The sequence below is a fragment of the Anser cygnoides genome, chromosome Z (genome assembly GCF_040182565.1).
Source record: "Anser cygnoides isolate HZ-2024a breed goose chromosome Z, Taihu_goose_T2T_genome, whole genome shotgun sequence".
Classification (NCBI taxonomy): Eukaryota; Metazoa; Chordata; class Aves; order Anseriformes; family Anatidae; genus Anser; species Anser cygnoides.
The window spans coordinates 79,368,508-79,395,611 of record NC_089912.1 but is presented as its reverse complement, the minus strand read 5'-3'; the positions used below and the strand labels follow the sequence as shown (position 1 = coordinate 79,395,611).

Genomic DNA, 27,104 nt, shown 5'->3' with positions numbered 1-27,104 from the left:
TCAAGCAGGTCTACCTAGAGCAGGTTGTCCAGGTCCCTCTCTAGGTGGCTTTTGAAGATCTCCAAGGAGAGAGACTCCACAACCTCTGGGCAACCTGTGACAATGCTTTATCACCCTCAATTAGTTACAATACTGGCAAAGGAAGCACTTGCTTTGCTTGTTTTAAGTAATCTCGTCAGAATAGCTTGTGTGAGAAGTTGCTCTTTTGTCCTGAGTGGTATTCCTGTTTGCCACCGAATGTCACTTTGTTGGACAAAGCAGCAAAACAGTAATTATTTGGCAGACTTAAAGCATTTTGGTAGAATGGAGTAGTCTTCTGATCATATTTGAGAGATTGTTCATTAAATAATGAATGAGTCTATACATGAGATCAGATTTCCCAGACAATCACTGTTGGCAAGCCATACTGGTGGCAAAATAAAAATGTTCAAAAGAGCAGCCAGTGAATAAAGTAGCAAAAAGTACAAAGCTGCTAATAAATGACCTCATTGCCACATATAAAATAGTTGGAAAAAATGTTATTTTTTCCTATTTGCCTTTTACATTTATATATAATATAAACCTTTGATCATTGCAGGATGTGGTATTGCACAGTAAGAAACTTAACAAAAAGAGCAAAAATCAGCTAGAAGAGATGGTTATGGTTGACAAACAGGGTATCAAAGGCTTGAGCAAAGAGAGAAGAAAAAAACTGGAGGCATATCAACATTTATTCTACCTTTTACAGGTAAGTCTTAGAGTAAAAATTAACATGAGAGCAAATAGCTGAAGAAAATAAGTATATTGCTTGCTCTATTTTAGCAATGTTAGTAGTGGTTATGAAAAGATTTCCACAGGAGTGTTGTATGTAGACCACGGTAAATACTGTCTTGGTCTTCTAATGTTTCCTGCAATTGAGAAAATCCATGCTGTCCTTAAACTGTGCAAGAAATACAGATGCTTTATTGTTGAGAATAACTTCAGGCCATACTGAAACCAAATAAATATTTTCTTCCGTATATCTTTTAGTCCACATGAATTACTGTTAATTTTAGCCTTCACTGTATGTGGTTCAAAGGAGTCTGTCTGACAAGCAGGTTAAAGCATATAATAAATTTTGCGCCCTTCCAATTAATCCCATCTCACCTAAAATTTTCTAGAAGCTTAGATCTTCCCAGGGCAGATGCCCTTTGTAGCGATGGTTTATCTCAGGAAATAATGTTCAAATAATTTCTTTGTTTTGTAGACTAATCCCATGTATCTGGCGAAGCTGATTTTCCAGATGCCTCAAAACAAATCAACCAAGTTTATGGATACAGTTATCTTCACTCTCTACAACTATGCCTCTAATCAACGAGAAGAATATCTGCTTCTCAAACTCTTTAAAACTGCTCTAGAAGAGGAAATAAAGTATGTGCATTTCGTACAAGACTTTAGTTAATTTGTCTGACAAGCATTTCAGTAAATTCTTCATACCTAAAAGAATTTGATGGTTAAATTTTTAATTGCTGTAAGACCATGTATATAAATTTCAGTGGAGAATTTTGCTTTCAAGGTAATAATTTACCCTGAAAATTAACTAACAAACCCTGCGAAATTAGCACTTCAGTTTAGAAAAATCTTCCTATGTTGAAGAATATTTTTTGTGATAGTCACTTCAGGAAAAAAAAAGGGGGCTCTCTTGCTTTTGTGATTGAGTATTTAAGGGTGAGGAAGTCTTTTTTTTCTGCGTAGGTATGTATTCTGAAAGTGTAGTAAAGATGGTAGTTTTAAAAAAAAAAAAAAAACTGAAACCTTGTTTTATGCATTTAGCAGGCATTTGGGCCCTGATTTGTTGTTTTGTGGATTTTTCTTAGTGATCATTCACTATGCTGTGTTCCAGGGACATTATATTAACTCACACTAGCATTCAGATACTAACTGCTACAATATTGTTCTATAGAGGAGTCTAAGAAATAGTCTGCATAAACATGTTTGAATATGCAAAAAGGGTGCTTTCAAAAGAGTGGTTTCTGAAAAATGCTTAAAAACATTGATAACTGCATACATAAGTAAGATCTTTAAACCTTTCTATTGTTGATACAGCTCTAAGGTAGACCAGATACAGGATATTGTCACTGGAAATCCCACTGTCATTAAGATGGTCGTCAGCTTCAATCGAGGTGCTCGTGGACAGAACGCTCTGCGTCAACTCCTGGCACCAGTAGTGAAGGAGATCATGGATGACAAGTCCCTCATAATCAACACTAGTCCTGTAGATGTGTACAAGTCATGGGTAAACCAGCTAGAAATGCAGACTGGTGAGGCCAGGTGAGTGAGGAAGCTGGATGTACCATACCATCTCTTACATACTTAAGGGATCCCTCAGTTTAACTTCCCCTTTCCTTCTCTGACAAACTGTGTTTGTGTCTATCCCTCCCTCCCCCATCTTTCCATAACACAGTGGGATGCTTTCTTGGGGAGATGTGCTTGAAATATTGTACTTTAACCTGTTCTGAACAATAAATTACTTTTACAGAATCACAGAATGGTTTGGGTTGGAAGGAACATTAAAGATCACCCAGTTCCACTCCCCCCTACTATTGGCGGAGACACCTCCTACTAGATCAGGTTGCTCAAAGCCCCATCCAATCTGGCCTTGATCACCTCCAGGGATGGTGCATCCACGGCTTCTCTGGGTAGCCTGTTCCAGTGCCTCACCACCCTGAGAATAAAGAATCTCCTCCTTATAGCTGATCTAAACCTACCCTCTTTTAGTTTAAAGCCATTCCCTGTAGTCCTATCCCTACACTCCCTGACAAAGAGCCCCTCCCCAGCTTTCCTGTAGGTTCCCTTTAGGTACTGGAAGGCCACTTAAAGGTCTCCCCAAAGCCTACTCTACTGCAGGCTGAACACCCTCCAACTCCCTCAGCCTTTCTTTTTTCTAATTTAAGCGATCCCAAGGGTTTTATTCAAGTGACATCTGTACCACTGCTGTGATTGCTTATGGCTTGAGGGGAAAAATCAGATGAGGAAAAGGGCAAAGAAAAGTTCTCTATGAATTCCCACTTCCCCTCATCACCCTTGCTTTCAAAGCTTCTGCTCTACAACTAATCACACAAGCTCCGCTAGCACCCCTACAGATTATTCTAGAAATGATGCCAGATGATCCCAGTTCCTGAAAGTTTACTTGCTGGGAATCTAAATTTGCTTCCAAGTATAACAACATTCCTTAAACCTTTGGACTGGCTCGGGCTAATCAAAAAGAAAATACAGTTTATGTTCATTCCACATCCTTTCAGATCTGAAAATGATCAGAAGTCATTTACTTCATCTTTACAAGTATAGTAAGCCATGCCTTGAAATAATTTACAGCACTTTGTTTTATTTTTATAGCAATGTGATAGTACTGTCCTTCTGAAGAACTATGAATTGGAACTTTTTTAATCCATTTTCAAGTTTAGGAATCCTCTTTTGTAACAAAGGGAAGGAACGTGGCCTGTGCGCCCTTACCCAAATGAAGAGTTCCCTCCAAAAAAGAAGCTAATGCACATGACATTCTTGTTAAAATTATTGTTACTGTGTAAACTTCAGCTGTATTTGTGTTTTTGTGTTCACTGACTCCTATGAGGCAAAAAAAAAAAATCTATTTTATTCTCAAATATGCTTAGCATGGTTTAATGTCTGTTTGCTTTACAGCAAATTGCCATATGATGTTACTACGGAACAAGCATTAACACACACAGAAGTGGTCAGTAAATTGGAATCATCAATTCAGAGTTTGAGAGCAGTAACTGATAAAGTTCTCACATCCATTTTTTCATCTCTCAATATGATGCCGTAAGTGCTGAGTTGATGACTCTATCTGGTTCAGTTCATGTGAACGGTGAAGCTTCATATAAACCTGGGCAATGGTGATCCTTTCAAATTACATGATTTGATATGTGCATCTCAAATGACTTCCCCAGTAGAGGGAGTGGTTTTCCCACTTCTACTCTGCTTTAGTCTTGTGAATGTCTACATATACTTGAAACTTCTTGTATTTTCCATTACCATTTGTTTTGTGTTTTAAGTAGCTGACAGAAGAGCCAGTAACTTGGTTTACTAGTATGATTTGTTTGTTTCATCTAAGTCTTTCCATTATTTTTCTTTTCGTCTGTTCCACATGTAGTTATGGAATGAGATATATAGCCAAAGTTCTGAAGAGCTCGCTCCATGAGAAATTCCCTGATGCAACAGAAGATGAACTACTAAAGGTAGACTTCCAAGGGCAAACTGCCAACAGCTTGTTCTTTTGATGCCAAAGGGGATTTTTATTGATACTAAGCATTCTAATGAACTGATAAACAGCATTTATTTGAAGGGATCTGGTGTTACTTGGGTTTTAAAGGGGTGGTAGAAGAGAAAGAGAAGGGAATTCTGTTGCCACAACCTAGATTTCTTAGTCTGTGTGCTCAGCAATTCTTAATGACACTGCTCAACTTCTTTTAGATAGTAGGCTTATTAACAGTTCTTAGAGGTTTAGGCTTTATTTGAATCATCTTGCTTTTTGGTTTTGTATTTTTGCCATTCCCACCGGAGGTCCTTTCATGAAGAACACAGTGGTCTTGATTTTTATATTTTTCTCTTCCCTGAAGTTAAGTTAGCATATGAAAAGTAATATATTTAATAATAATAATAATAAAAAAAGGTATTTTAATTTAAAGACACTGCGGAAGAGCTGTAAAAACAAGTTACAAGTAGGTCCTTTCATTGTATTACACACACTTAAGGTAGTTCTAAAAGTTGTGGAAATGAAGCTTAGACTGAAAAGTAAACTGTGAGTGATAAGTATGGCACTGGCACAGTGATCATCTTTAACCAGTCATATAGCCATTGTGCCTTTTTAGGGGCCTTGCTCCATGAGCCAACAGCCAACTGAAAGACTGACAACTCTCAAATTACAACTATTTACATTTCAGTAAAGGTGCTTTTATTAGTGTTTAATGAAATGGTTCTAAAATTGCAAGGTATCCATTTCAATGGGACTTGCCATATATGTATATACATGGCACCAGGCAGCATTTCTGAAGTACTTCTGTCCATCACTTCAGCAAGGCAGATTAAAGTATTGCTTGACATAAGAAATAAGTAGAAAATAGAGCATAAAGCATCCAACTGAAAGCCTTTGTGCAAGCTGGAGGTTCAACAGGTGACTACACACAAACTAAGGGTCTATGCAGAAAGAAAAGTTGTTCCTTTTTCTGGGACCAGGAAAGATATGAAACAGCCATCTGCATGATACAAGTTACTGCAAGATCATTGTAGAGAGTGCAGTTTTGGAAAACCTGTTTTTTAGTCTCTTAATAATTAAAAGAAAAAAAAACAAAAAATATTAAGAGACTTGTCTCTTAATGTCAATGGATGCATTAAACATTGGCAACTGTCTCTTGCACTTCAGAAAATGAACCTGTGGAGACAAACCTATCAAAATCTAGAAGGAAAGTTGTATGTGTCTTGATGTGTTCAACTCAATGCCTTGCACTAGCTTGCCTAAATCTAGCAGTACCAAATTGAAACTTTATTTTAAAAGTCTATAACTGATGCTTTAAAAGGCACAAATTCTAAATACAAAAATGATTGAGTGTTGTTTAATTGAAAATATTCATTACAAAGTTTGGAATACATATATTTTTTAAATTTTGCTGTGGAGCAAATCCAATGAATGTAAGAACTGACTCAGCTTAACAGACTATTAATCTTTGAAGAGTTGTTATGACAAAAGATTGATTCCATTCCTTTATGATTTTGGCTTTTGGTACTTTAATGAACTTCAGCTTTTGCATTAAGTGTTATTGGGACATTTGTCAAAGTGTTGGAAGAATTTGTTGTGAGATGAGCAATTGATTTTTCTCTTCCTTAGTAGTTTAAAATAGCTCTTAAATATCTAGTAAATTGAATATTTTACCCAGAAACTTTGTTACTCCAAAGCTTAAAAATAAACTATTTATAGTTTTTATTGCTGATGGTGGTTTAAATATAAATTAGAAGATTCCAGTGTATGTCTGGTAGGTTTCTGACAGTCAAAACCAGATGGTTATTTTTAATGGAAATAATGTAGTTGAAATCGAGCAATTCTATTTCTAAACATTTTTTTTAATACATAGCTGTCTGATATTTTGGAAAGATGTTTAAAAACGTGAATGGTTTTACATGGAAGTATGTATGCTTGGCTTTTTATTGTGTAATGGCATTGTGCACGTTACTGTCCTTGCATCATATAAAAGATCACAGACTCTTTTCAGTTAGACACATAGGTAAGACATACATCCTAGGAGTTTTTCCTTGTTTTCTACCACCAGTTCATATGGTCTAAGTTGGAAGTGATTGATAATATTCTGTAAAATGTGATTATGTATGAAAAAGAAATTCTCTTAATTTTTTTCTTTATAGATTGTTGGAAACCTCCTGTACTATCGCTATATGAACCCTGCCATTGTTGCTCCTGATGGTTTTGATATAATTGATATGACAGCCGGGGGCCAGATACACCCTGACCAGAGGAGGAATCTAGGTTGTGTGGCAAAAGTCCTTCAGCATGCTGCTTCTAACAAGCTCTTTGAAGGCGAGAGTGAACACCTGTCATCTATGAATGCTTACCTCTCGCAGACATACCAGAAGTTCAGGTATGAAAGGCTCTCACAATTAGCTATACAATAAGAATGCTCTTCTAGGATGAGTAAGGAAGACTAGTTTGTGCATTCTGCAAATAATAATAATACCCTGCTCAAAGTTTAGTGTTGAATGATTCTCACTGAGGAAGCTGAAGCAGAAGGAGCATGTTGTATTTCTACTTGAGCATTACTAGGAACACCAATCAGCTCTGCTGATTTCGTTGCAGTAAGACTTCCTTACTGCAAATATAGATTATGAGAGCAGCATGGAATGATTCACAGTCCAGCAGAAACATTTGTGTTCCTCAGGTGGGTGGGATAACTGAATGTTTTGTCTGAGGAAAAGACTTACTGATGAGGAAAAAGTTGCTTTTTTCATTTTTATTCTTTCATCTTTGTCAAGAGATTTTATTCTTTCATCTTTGTACAGTCATAGGAAACTGCTTGTTTTGTTATACTACAGGACACAAGTTTGTTGGAATTATTGACCATCTTTTTGTGTGGTTGCTATTATATTGAAGTGTTCTTCTGCCCTGTGTCAAACTTATTTTTGTAACTTTTATGCTTATTGACCATGCTTAATAAAAGCAAATGTACTGTTCATATAATGGGTTTCCTTGAGAGATCAGCCATGAACACAAAGGCATGACCTTAGTCACTCTATTTATTTAAGGTATTATTTAAGGGCATGACATAAACATGACAAATAGGGTAGAAAGTGTAGCAAGATCAACAAATGTTAATAAAGGGAAGAACCTACTCTAGCTAGTCCTTTGATTACTACAAAAGGAAGAATTCCTCTTTTAATGAAGCCAGTTTCTTACAAGACTGAGTCTCTGGGGATCTTTACTTAAAACAGAAGTGCCCTGCCTACCTTAGACACCAATGGTGGTTAATCCCAGCTGCTCAGGTTCAGATCCTCTGACTTTGGAAAACACACTGTTCCTTTGGCAGGAGGACCTTGCTGTTTCTTGGTTGTCTATGCATATCCCTGAAGCTGTTAATAGCTCAGAGTAAATCATTGTCTTGCAAAGTAGGAGTCTGTTCTCCACGTAGTTCCAAGTTGATATAATGCTTGAAGCATTTTTTGCATTTTTTCCTCTCAAGATCCTTGGATTTTAAACAATGCCATATTTTATGACACCTCAGTTTGATTTGAGGAAGTGATTTAAATTTTGTAGCCCAAAGTTTAATAATTTGGTAATTTTATGTAGCTATCTCAAATAATTTCTTCTCAGCACACTTCATACTACAAAGTGCATTTATAACACCAGAGGGTATTTCTGTGGAAATCCTTTCATAACTACTTAAGCATTAAATATGGGTTTCTCTAAATATTTTGGATTTGCCAAGTTATCACTCCTTGCAGAATCAGGAGAAAAATCTTACCTCAAAAATAATCTTTCACCAGCTGTCCAGGAAGTAATCTTTAGTGTTTAAAGGAACCGTTCTTCAGAGGCAACGTATTTACACATCAACATAGAGTAGATTGCAGATAAGACAAATATAAAGCATGTTGATTACTTGGTTATATTTTTTATACAGCCAAACTAAAGAGAATTTATAGGTAACAATTATTAATGTCTCTCATTTTCTCTTAGAAATTTTTTTCAGGCAGCATGTGATGTTCCTGAGCCAGAGGAGAAATTCAATATTGATGAATACTCTGATATGGTGACCCTCAGCAAACCTGTTATATATATCTCAATTGAAGAAATTATCAATACCCATTCAGTAAGTGAATATACTTATTAGGAGACTAAAATGTATAAATTATGAAATAATTATAACAGTCTCTGAGGAAAGTTTAAAGTGTGTTTCTTTTGAAAGAATTTCTTCAATGTCTAGTATGATTTGACATTGAGTATTAGATTTCATTTTTCCTAGAGGACTGCTTCCACGTAAAAGCACTGTCTTGAATAACAATGAGAATATAACATTGTATGATGGGGGAATATTTTTGTTTCCATCTAGTGTGATATTGCTAACTTATTTATATTTATAAACACTTTCCTGTCTTGGTTAAGAAAGTAAGCACAATTTGAAGAAGTTCCTTTGATGCTAGGAAAACAGGAAAACTCAGTGTATTTTGTTTCATACATCATATATGCATTGTATTGGAAGCAGATGTAAATATCTGATTTAGGAAGGACTGAAGCTGTTTTTCCTGACAGATCTTTTTTCCTGGGTAAAGAATAGAATCATAGATTAACTGCAGTCCATAGATTGATTTAGGGTACAAGTTAAATGTCTTCCACGTGGTCCTCTTGAAGCTGGGTTAATATTATTTTCTAGCTTAAAAAAAAAGGGGGGGAGGCTGGGGGGCGGGGGGGAAGTACCACAGAGAACCTCTCCCTAATGTTTTCAGATATGCTATAGAAAAAGTAGAGTGCCCAACTTCCAGTATACGACATTGCAAGTTCTCTTTATTCAACTGAAAACTAATAGCCTGGTCTGCTAATAACATGCTTGCTGGATAGTCTTTGTGTCTATTTTTTCTTTTAATTTAAGGCATAGACCTATTCCTTTATGCCACTCATTGGTGACATTTATACGCTAGTCTTATTCAACCACTACTTCTAGTGAGGTTGTTTCTTCTCTAATATGTCCTTGGAGTTGAAAGTGACAATTACTGTGCTATTCTGGTTTTGTTGATAAAAATATCCTATAAAATATGAAATAACTTAATGAAAGTAAATTGCTAAACAAAGGAGATCAAGAAGATTGGTCTTTTTTGATAATATCACAACACAGTCCTCTGCTTGCAGAAAGTAAGCAATTAGGTGTGAATACTACACATTATTTTAGTGCAGTAACTCTAGCAGATGATCTTCTTTTACCAATGCCACCTCTTCCACTAAATGTCTTGAATGCTTTCATCTGAATTGTCTTCTCCTGCTTTATCTTCCCTATGAATGTAAATTCAGCTTTTCATTCTGGTCATGCAGCTCAAAATTAGTTTGAGTAACAGGATATGCATAAACATCCTGTCCTTTGTCATACATGGTTCAGTTTTAAAAAAAGTTCTCGAATCTGTCCTCTGTCATCAGCTCTGGTGGCAACTGCTTAACTTTTATTTTCTTTTCACAACTCTTTAGGATGCAGCTGGAATGAGAGATCCGTTAGATTCATCAGCTTTGTTTTTTTGGCACTTCCCTGTTTATCTCTTGACTGAGAGAGGACTTGTTCTGTGAATGTATTTTTCGTTCTGTGCTTGTATACAGTTAAGCATGGTGGAGCTTTACCCAGTATGCGTAGAGTTGCTCAGCAATTCTCACAATATGATGCTCAATGTTATGTACAGTGTAGGGTAGTTGCTGCACTTAAGTCTGAGAAATTAACAATTACAGGCTTATAATTCTCACTTAAGACTGAGAAATTAAGTTACAGTCCTATGGTTCTCACTTAACTGTCCTGTTAGTATGACTGAAATGCTGACGTGCCTTTGCTTTCTGGGCTTGGACTTTTTAGTTGTCAGTAAGTTTATAGTAACCATTAACTTTTGACTAAAAATAGCTTGCAGTGCTTAAACTACTTAGTGTCCTGGAGTTTTTGGCTACTATGCATGCTTTGCTATAGTTAAATTTCAAAGAAGCTTAGTGACCCTTTGCCTTTCCGTCAGGCTTCCAGATAAGGAATACTCCTTCTATGGCAAATGAACTGTTGGATTTTGCAGTCATCAATACTGCCGACTTAATCTAACTCAACATGAGATCACTTTTTCATTAATAGTGAGAACCTGTTTACAGGAAAATGTTATTGCCCATCCATGGTCTTTACTAACTTGTTTTACCAGTATTTTTGTGGCTTAGTTTGGGAAGATGTCCAGGTGCAATGAAAGTTACTGTGAATATGTTCATAAATATGCAACTTCTGCTTTACATTTTCTTATAGTCCTAGGTGCTGCGTAGCTTCCTTTCTTACTTATAAGACAGAGCTATTTCTGAAAGGTATCGCTAACAGTATTGTATTTCAAAATAGCTACTAGAATGGTTATACAGGGGAAAAAAAAATATCTTTCTACACAACCACTGACCCTGTCTTCATCCCTTTGTATGCTCAGTTCAGGATGCTGCACTGAAAGGCACTGCTTGGGTTGTTACCCTGAAGGCAAATCTTAAGCTTTTTTCTTCTCAGTTGTGATGTTCAGCACTGAAGGTGACTTGTAGAGGAACACAGCAAGCTGCCTTACTGCAAGAACAATTCTAAAGTCTTTGTCTAGAAAGGAGTATGCTTCTTCTCCCTGCCTCCCACCCACTTTAGTTCCTCCATAATGCTGATCACAATCCATCTTTTTTTCAGTATATAGTCTCCAGATTTCTTTACAAGTATAAAGACACTGGGTATGGTTTTTTGGAATTATGTCTTTATTTACATTTGTTTATAGCTACTGTTGGAACACCAGGATGCCATTGCCACTGAGCCAAATGACCTGCTGAATGAATTGCTGGAAGGGCTGGGACCTGTTCCTGATGTAGAGTCTTTCCTTGGTATGTTGTTTTTCATCTTCATGGGTGACTTCAATCTGGGGTAAGATTAAATGGGGTCTTGATTTAAATACTGCAAAATATACAAACTCTCATCTCTCTGATGTTACCAGATTCTTCATTTACTGTAGCTGTGTTTTTTTTTTTGAACACTTGTGACATTCTCAAAAGTGAATTCACACTTTGACTATAGTTGATCCTGCTGAAAATGAAAGCTGATGCAGTGTTGTTCAGAGTCAATAGAGGTAGCTATCTTCGACAGCATCCTTGAGATGTGTGGAGAGCTTCTAATTGCAATTTTAACTGTGAATCATAGAATCATTAAGGTTGGAAAAGACCTCCAAGATCATCTGGTCCAACCATCACCCTACTACCCATGTCACCCACTAAACTGTGTCCCTAAGCACCACGTCCAACCTTTCCTTGAACACCCTCAGGGACGGTGACTCCACCACCTCCCTGGGCAATCCTTTCCAATGCCTGGCTGCTCCTTCTGAGAAGAAATGTCTCCTAATTTCGAAACTAAACCTCCCCTGGAGCAACTTGAGGCAATTCCCTCTAGTCCTATCACTGGTTATGTGGGAGAAGAGGCTGACCTCCAGCTCGCCACACCTTCCTTTCAGGTAGCTGTAGAGAGCCATAAAGTCTGCCCTGAGCCTCCTCTTCTCCGGACTAAACAACCCCAGTTCCCTCAGCCGCTCCCCATAGGACTTGTGTTCCAGGCTCTTCACCATCTTTGTAGCCCTTCTCTGGACACCCTCCATGGCCTCGATGTCCTTCTTGTACTGAGGGGCCCAAAGCTGAACATGGTACTCGAGGTGCAGCCTCACCAGAGCTGAATACAGGGGATGATCACCTCCCTGGCCCTGCTGCCTACACTATTCCTGATACAACCAGGATGCTGTTGGCCTTCCTGGCCACCTGGGCACACTGCTGGCTCAGGCAAGCATCAGTCAGCACACCCAATACTGAAGATTAATTGTGATACAAAATCCAAACACTGGTGTTTCTAAAAATGATCCAGTTGTGTTCAAATTGCTGGACAGGGAAAAATATATACATTTTTAAATAACCTAGCCTTCAGATTTGCTCTTCTTGGCCACAAAAGTGCAGAGAAATTTTTAAATACCAGTTTTTAATTTTGAAAGTTATTTTTCCACTTAAAAATGAGGTTTTACAATATATATATTTGAATTTGTAAGGAATAAATGTGGCTGATATTTAAGTTGCCTCAACAGTATTAGGAAGTAAACTGTATTCCTTCTTGTTTAGAAAGTAGCTATAACATCACAGATAATACCAGGCTCAGGGTGAATAGCTACTGTTCTTTCATTTTTCACTGTCCCTGCAAGTTAGGTTAAAAGATATTTTAAGAAGATAAAAATCGTTCTCCTATGTAAAAAAGACATGAGTCTCTTGCAGATCAGTACTTTGAAAGGAAATTATTGGAGGCATTTCCAAAATATTCTGAGTTTATAAGTAGATGGTTTATGGTTTTGTTTATTCAGTGTTCCCCCCAAAGAAGACTGTTTTGAATGGTAGGAATGGGTGTGTTATTTAATAAATTTAAAACTTCTGACAACATAATGATTTGTTTAGGTGGTGATTTTGTTTTATGCATTGACTCTTGATAAAATTAGCAAATTGAAGTAGAAGATGTTTCCTTTCTTACAGGGGAAGGATCTGTTGATCCCAATGACCCCAACAGGGAAGGCACACTGAATCAGCTTGCAAAAACAGAGATTTCACTGTCTTTAACAAGCAAATACGAGTTACGGGAAGGTGAAGATCAGGATCTTAAAAGCCTGATGATAAAGTAAGTTTTGCTCAAAAATCTATATTTTTAAAAATAACTGATCAATGACTGGATCCACAATCCATACATAATGAATATTTTCAGGGAAGCTATAAAAAAAATCTGCTTTAAAACATCACAGCCTTGGGAAAGTTGAGATGAAAAGCTGTTTAGATGTTTAAGGGGTGGACACTATGAAACTGTCTTCTCCTCCCCCTCAAACAGAAACACTTCCCTGACCTACTGCCACCAGGCATTGGAACAGGATGCGACTGTCACTTCAGTATGAATAGTGCATGCTTTGATGCAGGGAAAGGAAATGATGTTTATTCTATTTAGTCTGCAGATTAAGGACTGGGTACTTGGATAACCTATAACCTACTTTATAGTTCAAACTTCTGTCATAAAATCATATACTATCAATGATTTGCGTGTCATTTTTAGAATTATTTAAAAATGTCCAGAATAAAGCTTATTTAATATCCTGCTGCTACTTCAACAAAGGGGAGAATGGGATTGTTTACTTCTATACTTAACACACAAGTGAGAAAGCTAAAAATTCACTTTAGAGGGAAATAAAACATAAGGATTTAATGTTCTTGCAAGCACTATGAGTGTAGACACAAACTTCAATTCAACTTCAAGTTTTTTCAAAATCAAAATGAAGGGGGGAAAAAAGAATTTATTAGGTAGTATGTGTAGTTTTAATTTTGAAGAAAATTCTTAGCTATAATGTCTGTAGTCCAATCTCTGTATCTTAGCCATAAACAATTGTTCAAAGTCTGGAAAAATATAAAATTTTAAGTACAAGAAAAACTTGTTATTTAATCCTAAAAGGAAAAGGAGTTTTTCTACCATAAGTCTTACATATTTGATCTGAATCAAACAAAAAAGAAGCATTTTGTTTTTCTCTAACTTGTTATCAAAGGTGGAGACAGTGAAAAGACTGCAAAGATAATGACAAATCAGAATGGTGTTAGTCACTTGGTGTTCCACAGGCCAGGGCTATAGAGCTATTCCCAAAGTGTTGTGGGGTTTTGTTGTTTTTATTATGGGTATGCCTGCTGTTGTCACTTAAAAACAAAACAAACAACAACAAAACAAACAACAACAAAAAACTGTTCTGTTTTTCCTCTGTGTCAGACTAATATGCTATCCCTTAACTGAATCTCTGAAGATATGCAAAATCAAGGCCAAAAGAAATGTTTAAAATCCTTTTTAATCCTTTACATTGTGTGGAAATACATTGAAATAATAGCAAGAAAATTAATAGAATTTAACTTCTGTGTATAAGTGCTTTCAGGTAATCTCTCTTACATTTTAAGATCTAGTAAACAATCTGACAGAAGAATAAATAGCAACCTGTGTTAAACTGCAGGAAAAAAAAAAAGCTTAAATACCTGACACAACTGTTTATACAAGGGACGTAAACACAGATACTGTAGCTTCCTTTTTTTCTCTAAAGCGACATGCCTCTTCAACAGAAGTATTAAAGTATTTGTTTTTAAATGGTTTGTTAAGGCTTCTGTGACAAACCCAAAGATCTGCAGGCACCTCTGTCTTGAATGCTTTACGTAAGGTGCACGGTACACATGGTCTGAATGCATAGGGACAGCATGCCAAATTGTACGTGGGTGGGGAGGAGTGGAGCCCTAGGCTGTTTTGCTTCTGGAAAACAAGAAAGCTGAGCTGGTTTGGTATGAAGTGGAGGAAGTAGGCATACATGTATTACCAGCCATATCAGCATACTTTTAGATGGCTTTCAAGTGCGTGTAATGGTAACACTCTCATGTTCGCTACTGTCAATGGTGGTGGTGACCACCAAAGGTTGAGGAAGGTTTTGGCAGGCAGAGAAAGCCAGGAATGTGTTGATGTAACACAGGTGAATTAATTTTAGGGGATCTTTCCGGTTTTGTTTGTTGTTTTTTCTTTGTTTTCTGGGGATCTGGAGGGAATTCCAAGAGTTCGTGAAGGAAAAATAAAATCTTGTTTGTAATGGTGTCCTCTGAATTAACAGAATTCTGTAATAGACATTCTTTGAAGTATTATAGATAAACTCCTACCAAAAAAGAAGTGGTTTACATATCAGCGTGCAACAGCTTCCATTTAGTAGATACGATCCTTATGTACCTGCATAGTTCAGGCTTTGGAAAGATGACCTTCCAGCCTGCTGTCATGATCATAATTAGAATCCTTGTTTATATCGTTGGTTGGCTTTTTATTATGTTAGCATAATACTATTACAGTATAACTATTGTTATACTATGCTAACTGGTTAGATATTTCCTAAAATAAAAGGGAGAAAAGTATGTACACACTTCTCTTGTTGTCTGTGTACAAGTCATATGTTCAGTGTTATCCATGGAAGATCTGGAATACAAAACCTAGGAAATACTTGTATTACAAAGCATAAAGGGCGTGCTTGCTAGTTCTACAGTCAAAGAAATAAAATGCACAGATGAACCAGTGGTAACTGTTTTGTAATACCCATATACTCTTTTTAAAAGGACCAAAAGGCTTATTGTGGATGTGATACGAACTCAGCCAGGGGATACGCTCTCAGAAATATTAGAAACAACAGCCACTGCACAACAGGTAAGTGCTATATTGTGCCTGAATAGGGAAGAAAATAATTATTTTACTAAAGCTATTTAAAAGCAGATTTCTGACAGCTTTTTCTGTCACTATAATAATGAGATCATTTTTGCTATTTGTAAACTATGTGTAGAACTGGTAACAACTCGGTGGGGGGGAGGTGGAGGACATAAAGTCTTACTGTCAACTACAACAGCTGAAATAATATATTTCATAATTCTTTAAACTTGTAAACATGGCCTCTTCTTTCCTGTGTACTAATGCAAGTAAATAGCCTGAGGTGAATTCTCTGATGGATTTTTTTTCTTGTAAACTTTGGTATATTGAGTTATTTGCTGCCTAGTATATTTGTTTAAGCAATATAAGCAAACATTGGCTTGGGAACTGCAGCTATCTTTGATGTAGGAAATGAGTGGGAAGAGCTCTCAGCTGAGGATTTGCCCTGGAGATACTGACGCACGAAGCCACATCTCAATAACATGCACTTTTCAGCTTAGTTTAGAGAGTGCGTGTGTGTGTAAGTAGGGGGCACCTGTGAGACCTGGACAGTCTTCATACAACTAAATGAAGCCAGTGAGTCTTCTGGCAAATTTCAGACACGTTTGGATTAATTGAAACGTGACTGTTGTGAAGAGTTACTTAAGGTATGTCAAAAGAGAATAGTAAACTGAGCAACTTTAGACAATTTGGTAAGAAGATAGAAACAAAGACAATTACATTTCTTTATCTCCTGTGAGAATTCAGTGCATCCAAATTCTTAACTGTTATTTTTAATTGGAAAATAACTGTTTTGGATTTTCTTTTTACCCAGGAATCTGAACACTTGAAACTTGTAGAAAAACGTGCCATTTTAGATTCCAAAACTCCAGAGAAAATGAAGCACAGTCAGTCTATTTTTGAAGAAGGGCAGCTACCAGTAGAACAAAAGAAAAGGAAAATTCAGAGAAATCTCCGGACATTGGAACAAGCAGGATTAGTGTCTTCAGCAACTAAGTACCAAGAAATTATAAATGAGATTGCTAAGGTAAATGGAACATGCTTCTTCTAAACTGATGATTTTTTTTAGGCATCTAGCTCAAATCCATTCTAGCTAGACATGTTAACAGGCATTAAGTCTGGATAACAAAGGCTACCGGTCCACATTATTCAGTTCAGGTAGTTGTGCATTAGCATGCTGCCTCTCAGTTAATCAGTAAACTAAGACTTGTTTCTTATTTGAACACTTCATTGATTTAGTGTAGTGTCCTGGAGCCCATAGCAAATTTCAGGCTGCCACAACTTGTAATTCATTTAGCTCCAACTATCTGTAGCCACCTTGAATGAGGGGATATAAGTTTGCCCACAGAAGGCACAAAGCCAGTGTTGGACTGATGTGGGCCTTAGTGCAGACACCCACAAGGTTAGCTTTTCAGTTGTCAACCTGCTGGGCTTTCCTAGGGTTTTGAGGTGCCCAGTGACAGCAGCCTGCTTGGAGGGGCTGTCACCAGACAGAGACAATCCTGCATGGAAACATTAGGAGAAAGAGAGTTTAGAACCACCTGTCCAATCTCCTTTCCAACCAATGGCTAACTGCTTGACTTCCCCAAAGTCAATATATCTACTTAATAAGCTTATTGCATAATAAACTTCAATCTTCTGCTTTAGGATATCCGGAATCAAAGAAGATACAGACATCACCGAAAAGCTGAACTGGTGAAACTCCAGCAGACTTTGAATGCACTTAACTCCAAGACAGCATTTTATGAAGAACAAATTAATTATTACAACACCTATATAAAAACTTGTTTAGACAACTTAACAAGAAAGTGAGTTGATTCTTCTTGTCTTTTAATATTTTAATGTGCTTTATTAGGAGGTAGAGCAGGTGTTGTAGTAGGAAGCTTTGATTCCGAAGGGTAGGCAACCCACAGGTTTAAAAGTGCATACGAGTTGCCACTTAGCTAACCAAAAATCCTTAAACAATGAGGCATACATTTCTTTAATTCTTCCTTAAAGAGGAATGATATATATAATGTTTCCCTATAGAGTATGGTTTCAATATATTTAATTAGTATTACTTTGCAAGGCTACTAGCATACTTTAAATTCATGAAGCTTTGGGAAGTGACTATTGATTTTCTTCCTTCGTTAAATAGGTTTGTCTTTAGAATAGAGTGGAGAAATAAATGCCTAAAGCATCATATTTTTCATGAATGATGCAGCCACTCATTTGTGATCCAACTCCTACTAGGGCTGTAAAGGTGTCAAAATAAAAGCATTTTAATGACATGAACAGGAGCTTTCTCAGTGGTCCAAAAAGGAACACTAATGACCAATCTTATTTAATACCTATGTCACTGTATGCTTCCAAATTGCTGCTTTTAAGTGATGATTGTGAACTCTTTTAGACTGGGTTTGCATTTCACAATAGAGTTTAGATAAGTGCTAGTATAAATGTTCATTCAAAATAATTACAAAAATATTTTAGACTACTTCGTGTGCCAAAAATCCTTCTAATTCTTGGATTGTTCCTTAATAGCTACTTAGGAGGGCAAAGAGTGAAGAAAAAATAAAGCTAGAATACTAGCTGAAATATAAAAGACATTTGTGTGCTGGTAGCTTAATTACAAGCCATTTTTTTGTTCTCTCCCAGAAATTCAAGGAGGTCAATTAAAGTGGATGGAAAAGAGGAGGTAAAGGGAAGCAAAAAACTGAAGCAGACATCATTAAAGTACACAGCTGCAAGACTGCATGAAAAGGGTGTCATCCTAGAAATTGAAGATCTTCAAACCAACCAGTAAGTGTGTCACAAAACAATTGAGAACATTTTCTAATCACCAGCTCCCTCAGCAGTCTGGCTTTTGTTAAAATTACTTGCAGTTTCCTGCACTGCACCTAAAATACCTTCAGATTTCTGCATTCAGGAGAAAGATAAAAATGAATCACAACAATTAGACTTTTATCCTTGTACCTTGCTATATGATTACTTCGGTAAGGTACTGGAATATGTCTATTTTGACATTAGTTTAGATGGGATGAGTATGAGTCAGGCAGCATGTTCACTGCTAAGGACTGACTGACTTGTTAAGCAGTTGTAACATACTTTTTCATTTGCTGACCAAACACTTTCATATTATTGAGTAAATGCCTCATATGCTGTGCTTCCTGACTATGGCAAACTGGGAATGTATGTGGTAGTTTAACCTCCGTGTTGTATCTATCCATTTTAAGGCTGCTCTTCCATCCTATGCACTTTTCCATCTTGCTTCTACGTGGGAAAAGTTTTCTGGGTTGCAACTTTTTTCCAAGTAGGTTTGTCAACAGTGGCAAAACTGACAACAGAGATGTGTGTACACCTGCAAGAAGGTACTCAAAGTTGGCAGAACAAATCTGGGTGCCCTATGGACACCTGGTCCTCTTTGTTCCCTGTACTTCTCATATCCATTTTTTTTTCTCAGTATAAAGGACTGTTAAGAGCTATATGCCATACTATATGTATACCAGACAAGCCTCCAAGAAGATATTGCAATAGTCATGGAGTGGTTCATGCAATGTTATGCTAGTGATCTTCAGAAAATAACTGATAGGTCAAGTTAAAATGTCCATTCCCTAGTCTAACAAGGCCAAGGCAGATTTCATGTTAAAGTAAGACACGCTTTTTTAATCTTCTCTTACCTTCTTAAGACAACTCAACAGACCTGTTCTAAACATAAGTTGAACCTGCCATGTGAAGGTAGTAGTAGCTTCTGCTTGCAGTTCTACAGGATCAGCATATTACAACAGGACGGGAAATGCAACATGGCATACAGTTTCATGAATGTTTTTCAGTGACCCCTGTGCTCCATGTACTTCACTGTTTCTGCATCCTGCCTAAACTATGCATTATATAAACCAGGTCAGAAAAGCGATCAGATTTTAATTTGTGGGTACAAAAAGAAGGGAGAGAAAGGACAGTCTTACCCACCGGCTGATAAAGCCAAGCTCTGTCCCAGAAAAATTCTCCTAAAGCTCAGGTGTTCTCCAGCAGACTATGTGATTCTACACGGTGGATTTGCTAAAGCAAACAGAACAGTTAAACTCCTTCTAGATCACCCAGTATGTTGTTGCACTATACCAAAAACACTGGTCTGGGCAAAAACCATCCCTCCTGTTCAAAGCAGTGGGGTTTGTTTCTAAGGGTCACTTAGATTTTTTGGTTTTTTTTTTGGTTTAGTGTTTAGTGTCTGTTCATATACAGTGTGTTTTCTCACACATTACTCGTACAGCTTAACCAGCAGCAAGGTGATACATGTGAGAGCTGGTGCTAGGATCAAAGTTTCTTAAGTTGACATTTCCACCAGTCCTCCTGTTGCCCAGCTGAGGTCCAACAGTTCTTATGGACAAATTACTCTATGGTCCCTAAAGGTTTCTGCTGCTGGGAGGAGATAAAGCTGTGCTTACAAAATGAACATGCCACAGAAAACAGTGATGCTTGTGGTAAAACTGTTGTTTTTTGGGTTTTTTTGCACAAAAATGTTTTTGTTTTTGTGAGAGAGGTCTTCAGCTCTGCAGGCTTTCCACCAGACTGTCTTTGGAGTATATAACACAGCATAGCATACATACTCAATTACTGTTCTTTGTTTTAAGGTTTAAGAATGTGATGTTTGATATAACACCTGGAGAAGAAGTGGGTGACTTTGAAATCAAAGCAAAATTTTTGGGGGTTGAGATGGAAAAAGTGCAGCTCCATTTCCAGGTAAAATTTGAATTTTATCACTGTGCTCTATAATCACATTCGTATTTGTTCTAAACAGGAACTTTTCGGTCTTTTTGTAAATCCATGAACTATTCAATCACTGCAAGGCAGCAGGTCATGAGGGGAATGATTTTGTAATTTGTGGAGGATGCTGAGCTTGGAGTAGTGTTAAGGCATATATCAGAGAGACCATCAAACCAAATGGCATATTAGAGCAGTGGCAAGAAGCAAATACCTATGCAAGAGTATAGTACACAGGAGTCTATCTTTCTTACAGCTTGCTGTTACTGAGCTTGCTGTTACTGACAGCCTGTAATGGGGGATCTAGAAAACCTGTACTGTTTTTCGTACTTACCCAATAGTTCCTTTTAATTGTTTAAATTGTGAAGGACCTGGAGTTTGAGGTAATTAGTCCGTGATGAAAATGACCCAATCTGTTTGCTGTGAGGTATGGATTCAAGCAAAGAATAATGATTTTATTTATGGTTACAGGATTTGCTTCAGATGCAATATGAAGGTGTGGCTGTAATGAAAATGTTTGACAAAGCTAAAGTGAATGTTAACTTGCTCATATTCTTGTTGAATAAGAAGTTCTATGGCAAATGAGTGTCTTCAGACATCGTGGACTGCATCCACCAATGGGAAGTCTCTTCAGTATTTCTTTTTTTTTGCTTTTCAACATTTGTTTGATGTTTGTCATTGGATTTTAGGAAACTTTAAAGGAAACTAAAAGACCAAATATTGAGAGGAATGTATACAGTGCCTTTTCATCATTGATAATGAAGCAGAAAAATAGGAAATAGATTAATTTAAACACTTCCAGATCTCATTGGTGTTGGTACTTTTAAATCAAAATATTGTTTAGGACACTCAGCTATTTTGGTTGTATGGATATTAAGGTAGACAGAAAGTGAACTTAGTTGAATATATAAGCCTCTTCCTATTAAAAACATTTTAAATGACCTCAGATATATAATATAGTTCATATTAGACTTTAAGTATTTACCAAAAGAAATCCTAATTTGTCTCTAGGGGATAGCTCGCGCAAATATTTAGTTACATACTAAGCCTATTTTCTGGCAGTTGTCAATTGCAAAGCAAACTTGTTGTGCAATTCAAAAAATTTTATAGGTAATTATAAAGTGACAGTAACATTTTACTGTACAAAAATATATTTTGTGATTCATTCCTACTAAATAAAATGCACTACTGCCTTGTGTAAAATGACATTTTCTACTTCCACAACCTTTTGAGTGGCATGGGGGTAACCTGAACAGTGAACAGCTGTTCAGTTTGAAGTATTTGAATACATAAATTGTGCCTGTCTGTCTTTTTGTAAGAAAATAAATGCAATAAAATCAGTATTTAGATTTTTTTAAAATATTCTTTGGAGATTGTTCTATGTAAAATAAATGTTACTTAATTAAACTGGCTTGTTTCCTAGATTTCATTTAAAAGGATTATTCAAGTAACAATCTAGATGGTAATGAGAATTTTCCAGAGCTTTTGTAAAATTGAATCTAAGCTTAACTGTCCTCACATTACGCTTTGGTAAGGTTTCTCAGCAGTGAAGTCTTCATGGTCTTTATGCCACTGAAAGTAGTGATGATTTTGCTGATTAATTACCAATTACACCTAAAGAGCAAGAACATGTATAGTGGATACTGTAATATATAAAGCAAGGGAAGCTATTTACTACTCTCACTTTCCTTGTGACAAATCATTTTAGAAGATGAATGTACAGTGAGGTGCTCTGGAATGCATTGTAAAAGCAATATTACATATTTAATTTTGAAGCTGAAATAAAACTAAAGTGAGTGGCAGATTTGTAGACTACAACATTCATTTGTACACTATCTGTTGTATTATACAAGTTGGAGAAAAGATTTCTTATTAGAGATGTTCATTTATGTATGACATTAAATGTGAACACTTCACTACTTTAAAACAGCTAATATCACTAATTAAAAAATAAACAAGTTCTAGGTACTTTCATTTCTCTTCCAGCTAGTTATGCTGCATTACCTGTTTATCAGCCATTTAAATGTTACATACTTGTTACAGTACTGATACCCAGATTCACTTAAAATAGCTGTTAGGGAATATGAAAGTAGCACTTTGAAGGCCCCTTCTAACTGAACTCTTCTATTCTGAGATCGTCTAGTCCAACTACCTGACCTCTTCAGGGATAACCAGAAGTTAAAGCATGTTACTGAGGGGGTTATTCAAATGCCTGTTGAGCACTGACAGGCATGGGGCATTAGCCATCCATCTAGGAAGCCTCTTCCAGGGTTTGACCGCCCTCACAGTAAAGGAACTTTTCCTCGTGTCCAGTCTGAACTGGACATCCCCCTGGCACAGCTTTGTGCTCTTCCTTTGTGTCCTGTCATAAGTGACCAGGGAGGCTAATCCCTGCACAGTTTTGACAAATTCCATCTGAGCAGTAAGTCTACACAAGTGGGGTGTTGACCATTAAAATCAGACCTTTGAAGTGACATGTCAAAAGCCTGGAAATATGCTGGTGTAACTTACTAGAGACCCACTGCCTTTGTGAGAATAAGTCAGTCCTAGACACGTTGCTTTGTGTGATGTACTTGACACACCTAGTTCCTGCTAGGTTCTACTGTGAGCAGAACCTTCCTTGGTCACCTCCTAGCTGCACCTGAAGTACATATGCTTATGAAAGCTTATTGGTAATGACATGTATGAAAGGTACAGTCTGTATGCCAGATTTCATCTTTTCCAACTGTTTCTTGATATTCCTGCTCTCCTGGTACACATCAAAGAAAAACTTCCACTTAAATTTCTTTGAACTCTTTCAGAAGCTTTTTTCTTAATTAGCTGGTTCAGTTTAGGACCTTGTCACTGAACAAATAATGAACCCTGCTAAACAAGGCTGACCATAATGGTTCTACCTAAATATAAGATTGACAGGTAGTACCAGTACTATGTAATTGGGCAAAGTAATTCTGTACCCACCAGTTGCTGTCATATACTGATGATATCTACTAGAAAGTAGGAAAATGGGCTTTTTGGAGGTTACTGTGAACCGTGGTTTAGGGCCTCCGATTATACATGGTTAGATATGTGTTGATGAATCTAGTTTCATTCATGAAATGGTCTTGTGGAAAGACTTGCCTTGCTGGTGACAAAAAATGAGGATAAAAACAGCATAGCTGAATAGTGTTTTACTCAACTGTTCTCAGTATAGGAGGAACTAAGTCTTTCCTTGAAAGACCTGCCCATCTATTAAGTTTGTTTTCCTAGACAGTGCTAGTGAAATTATAATAGTCAATGGTCGTTGTCTGTTAGACTTAGAGTTTGCATTTTTCTACCATATCATTTTTAGAGTTAACTAAGAGCGCTTTGCAATTCACTTGGTTTAATTTGGTGCTTACTCATTCTGATGGGACTCTGAAGCTCTAAAACAATCCACAAGATTGTGGAATGAACAACATCTATCTTATTTGGCTAAGCAGAGAGAAATACTATCACAAGTGATTGCTCTGTTCTGTTTTACGTGGTGCCTATCTGCAGACCTCTGTTAGTGTTTTTTTTAAAAGCAAGCAAGAACAACAAAGCAAACTTCCCTCTAATAGCAAATCTAAACAGCATCAGTCACATCTGACTTCAAACAGTTCATAACTACTTAGACAACACAACCCTCTTCCCAGACCTGGAGGACTGGTTTTGCCTCTGAAATATGGTTCTAACCTCACCCTTTTAGATCAGTAACTACCAACCCCAGGCACGCACTAGGGCAGTCTGGTAGCTCCTGAACAGCACAACGGTGGCTTCTTCCCCATCGACATAGCGATGTGGCCAGATGGTTCCAGGCTTTCTTGGTAGACCTGGTGTGTTTTACAGGAATGAAGTTTTATACTGTAACATGCTCCTGAGGGGGAGGAAAAAAAAAAAAAAAAAAAAAAAACACCAAAAAAAGCCTACTGAAAAAGAAGCAAGAAGTAGAATTTAAAAGCGGTACAAGTTTTAGAAGCTGTGAACTCTTCACCTCCATTACAATTAGCTTATCCAGACAGAGAAAGCATGCTTAAATTTGGTTCAAGTATACAAACAGAAAATCTAAAAAAAATATATTTTTTTAATTCACTTCCTATATCTATAGTAATCCAATTTACAAGGATACAAAGGACATAGCTCTGTGACTGTTCCTTATAACTGAAAGGAAGGTTATCATTGTAGGTATGATGTGAGTTTCCCTTCACATATTTCACAGATTTGGCAGACAGTGGCTTATGCCTCAAACTCTGGCCCACTGGTAAAGGCCTCTCGAACCCAAGTAACAAAAAATAATTTTTTTTTTTTCTGGGGTCTGGTAAACCATTTAGAAAAATATATTTACGTTGTCGTTTAACCTAGCAGATAGATAAGTTACACACAGCTTTTACCTCGCCATCCTAGTGGTATGGAGGAGAGAAACGAAAAAGCTAAAAGTGCAAGAACTCATGGATTGAGATGAAGTTTAATAAATAATAATAATATTAATAAAAAGAAAAAAGTGATGCAAAACACAGTTTTTCCCCACCAGCTGGTCAATGCTCAGCCGATCCCCAATTTTTGCCCCCCCCCCTCCAGCCCTCCCCCCAGGCCAACTCCCCCGTTCCTATTGTCCATCATGACGCCACATGATATGGGACACCCATCTGGCTCCCTTGGGCCAGCTGTCCTGGCTGTGTCCCCTCCCGGCTCCTTGTGCACCGCCAGCCTCCTCGCAGGCAGGGCAGTATGAGAAGCTGAGAAGTCCTGGGCTTTGTGTGAGTGCTTTGCAGCAACTAAGACATCAGTGTGTTATCACCACTATTTTCATCAAAAATCCAAAGCACTGCACCATGCCAGCTACTAAAAAGAAATTTAACCCTATGACAGCAAAAACCAGGACATTTTAAGACTGACTGGTATTTAGGTTACCTCTATTTTAGGCTTAGAAATTTTACATTATAAACTCACAAATTGGAGGTAAAAAATAGACATTTCTTTGCAGATATTTCCTTCAACAATGCTTGTTCCCAGCTTGTGACAAAAGGTTAACTGTATTGCACACTGGTCCAGAAGCTGATCTTGTTTCCAGATGCCTCTTTACAACACTGAGAAGCTGACCCAACCCATGTACCTTCAGGATACTAAATGTAAGTATTCATGGACATTTCTTGGACATGCCTCCAGCTGTGTAGCGTTAGACCAGATAGGTGACTGAAATGTCTGGGGAGAAAACATATTTTGTCAGCTTCACCCTATCAATTTTTCTGCCTGTCTCCTGTACATGACCAAATTCTTGAACCAGACATCAGATTTTTAATTTTCTTTTATCTTAAAGAATGTCTCAAAAACACTTAGGAGGATGTTTTTTGTGAGAAAGGCATCGTATAAGACTGATTCCCAAAGGTGGAAGAAACATGTTAAAAACATTCTTCCAGAATTAAAATGCTTGCTCATTTTCATGTTCAAGTGCGTGTCACAGTAATTTGGCATGTAATGAATGTTGGGGAAATCAGGTGTAATGTTTCTTTATCAAACTAAAGTGTTCAAAGAACATAAGTTTTCACAACTTGTGGATCTAGTCCCCCTAACAACCTTAATGTCAGCTCTCAAATCTCCAGTTTGAACTCTTGGCAAGATGTTTCCTGTTGCATTTCTCACTAAGACAGAGCTCTTAAAATGCTGTCATATCTGAGACTGGAAATGGGTCCATGGTATGTTTTTACTATATATGGTGTGTTAAGAGTTAGTTCCTCATTTGCTTCTTTTTTTTTTTTTTTTTCAAGGCAGTCTACATTTAGGTCACAGATGTCACTCTGCTGTGCTTATTTACATAGATTAAAATGCATTTGAGTCTGTATAAATACACGCTATAAAAATAGAGTGCCTCTAATGTAAAGCACTTTCACAGAACTCCCTTTCTGTTTTCAGAGGGTGTTTAAATTTCATTCCATACAGAAAATCCTGTTAGTTTTTCTCAACCTGTGGAAGAGCAGATTAATGCTTTAAAATAATAATAAATAAATAAATAAAATTCACTTTAATGGCAAAATGAGTTTTCCCTACACAAATATTCCCACAAATATTCTATAACTCATTCTCTCTTCTCTCTTGAAGGCCTATCTCTCAGCTATAGCATCCTTAAGGAAACTGCAGCATAGAAGGAATTCAGCTCACAAGGAGCTTCTGCTTATGCATACACTGAGCAAATAGGGTTGGGCAGAAAAAGCCACTGCTGTTACATCGCATTTGGGTATGCTTATAAAGCTGCAAGACCATGGAAATATCCAAGAATAGCTTCTCTCTCTCTTCCCAAATAGATTAAAATAAATAATCTGTAATTAAAATATTTTCTAAATTGATGAAAAGAAACAATTCAGTATAAGGTATTCTCTGTGGTTCCCCGGTGTTTTCAGGGATGACAGAGTTTGTCTTGCATGTTTCTCACCAAATTGCAAGGTCTTCTTACCGACCTGAGGAAAGGCCAGCCCACAGTAAAACTCATTACTTCTTGGTCTGTGCAATCCGATGTCAACCTTAACATTGCCATAACACAGACCAAGGGCTAGAATTGTGGGACAAACATAGTAGAGCAAGCAAAGATTAGGACTGGAATTTACTGGGAACCAGTACTTGCTCTCAGGAATGATTTATTTTCTACAGCTATTACTCTCAGTTAAAGAGTATAGGCCAACATTTCCGCAACAGCTCAGCTTCATGTATCTGACCAAGTTCTAAACAGAGCTTGCCTCCCATCCTGTCTGTATTGCCATAAACTGAAATATATACACTTCAGGATGGGGCAGCACACTCTAGCAAACGACGGAGCATCTACTTGTAAAGCTTTTGATTGTATTACACACCTAAGGATTACAATGCACTAAACTTCCAGCAGAATAAGTATTT

General features: G+C 37.1%; 1 protein-coding gene across 3 annotated transcripts in view; it reads left to right on the top strand.

Annotated features, from left to right (window-relative positions):
* Positions 1-21,633, top strand: part of IQGAP2 (IQ motif containing GTPase activating protein 2) — a 126,257-nt gene extending 104,624 nt beyond the window's left edge. For all 3 annotated transcript variants that reach the window (XM_048053658.2, XM_048053661.2, XM_048053664.2), the window contains 15 exons: positions 578-727; positions 1,226-1,389; positions 2,065-2,289; positions 3,658-3,798; positions 4,130-4,214; positions 6,391-6,623; positions 8,213-8,345; positions 10,999-11,101; positions 12,773-12,914; positions 15,401-15,488; positions 16,300-16,512; positions 17,133-17,293; positions 18,120-18,263; positions 20,093-20,201; positions 20,694-21,633. In XM_048053658.2, the coding sequence (XP_047909615.1) occupies positions 578-727; positions 1,226-1,389; positions 2,065-2,289; positions 3,658-3,798; positions 4,130-4,214; positions 6,391-6,623; positions 8,213-8,345; positions 10,999-11,101; positions 12,773-12,914; positions 15,401-15,488; positions 16,300-16,512; positions 17,133-17,293; positions 18,120-18,263; positions 20,093-20,201; positions 20,694-20,807 (2,205 nt within the window). In that variant the 3' untranslated portion in view covers positions 20,808-21,633. The remainder of the gene's footprint in view (positions 1-577; positions 728-1,225; positions 1,390-2,064; positions 2,290-3,657; positions 3,799-4,129; positions 4,215-6,390; positions 6,624-8,212; positions 8,346-10,998; positions 11,102-12,772; positions 12,915-15,400; positions 15,489-16,299; positions 16,513-17,132; positions 17,294-18,119; positions 18,264-20,092; positions 20,202-20,693) is intronic.
* The last annotated feature ends 5,471 nt before the right edge of the window (positions 21,634-27,104 follow it).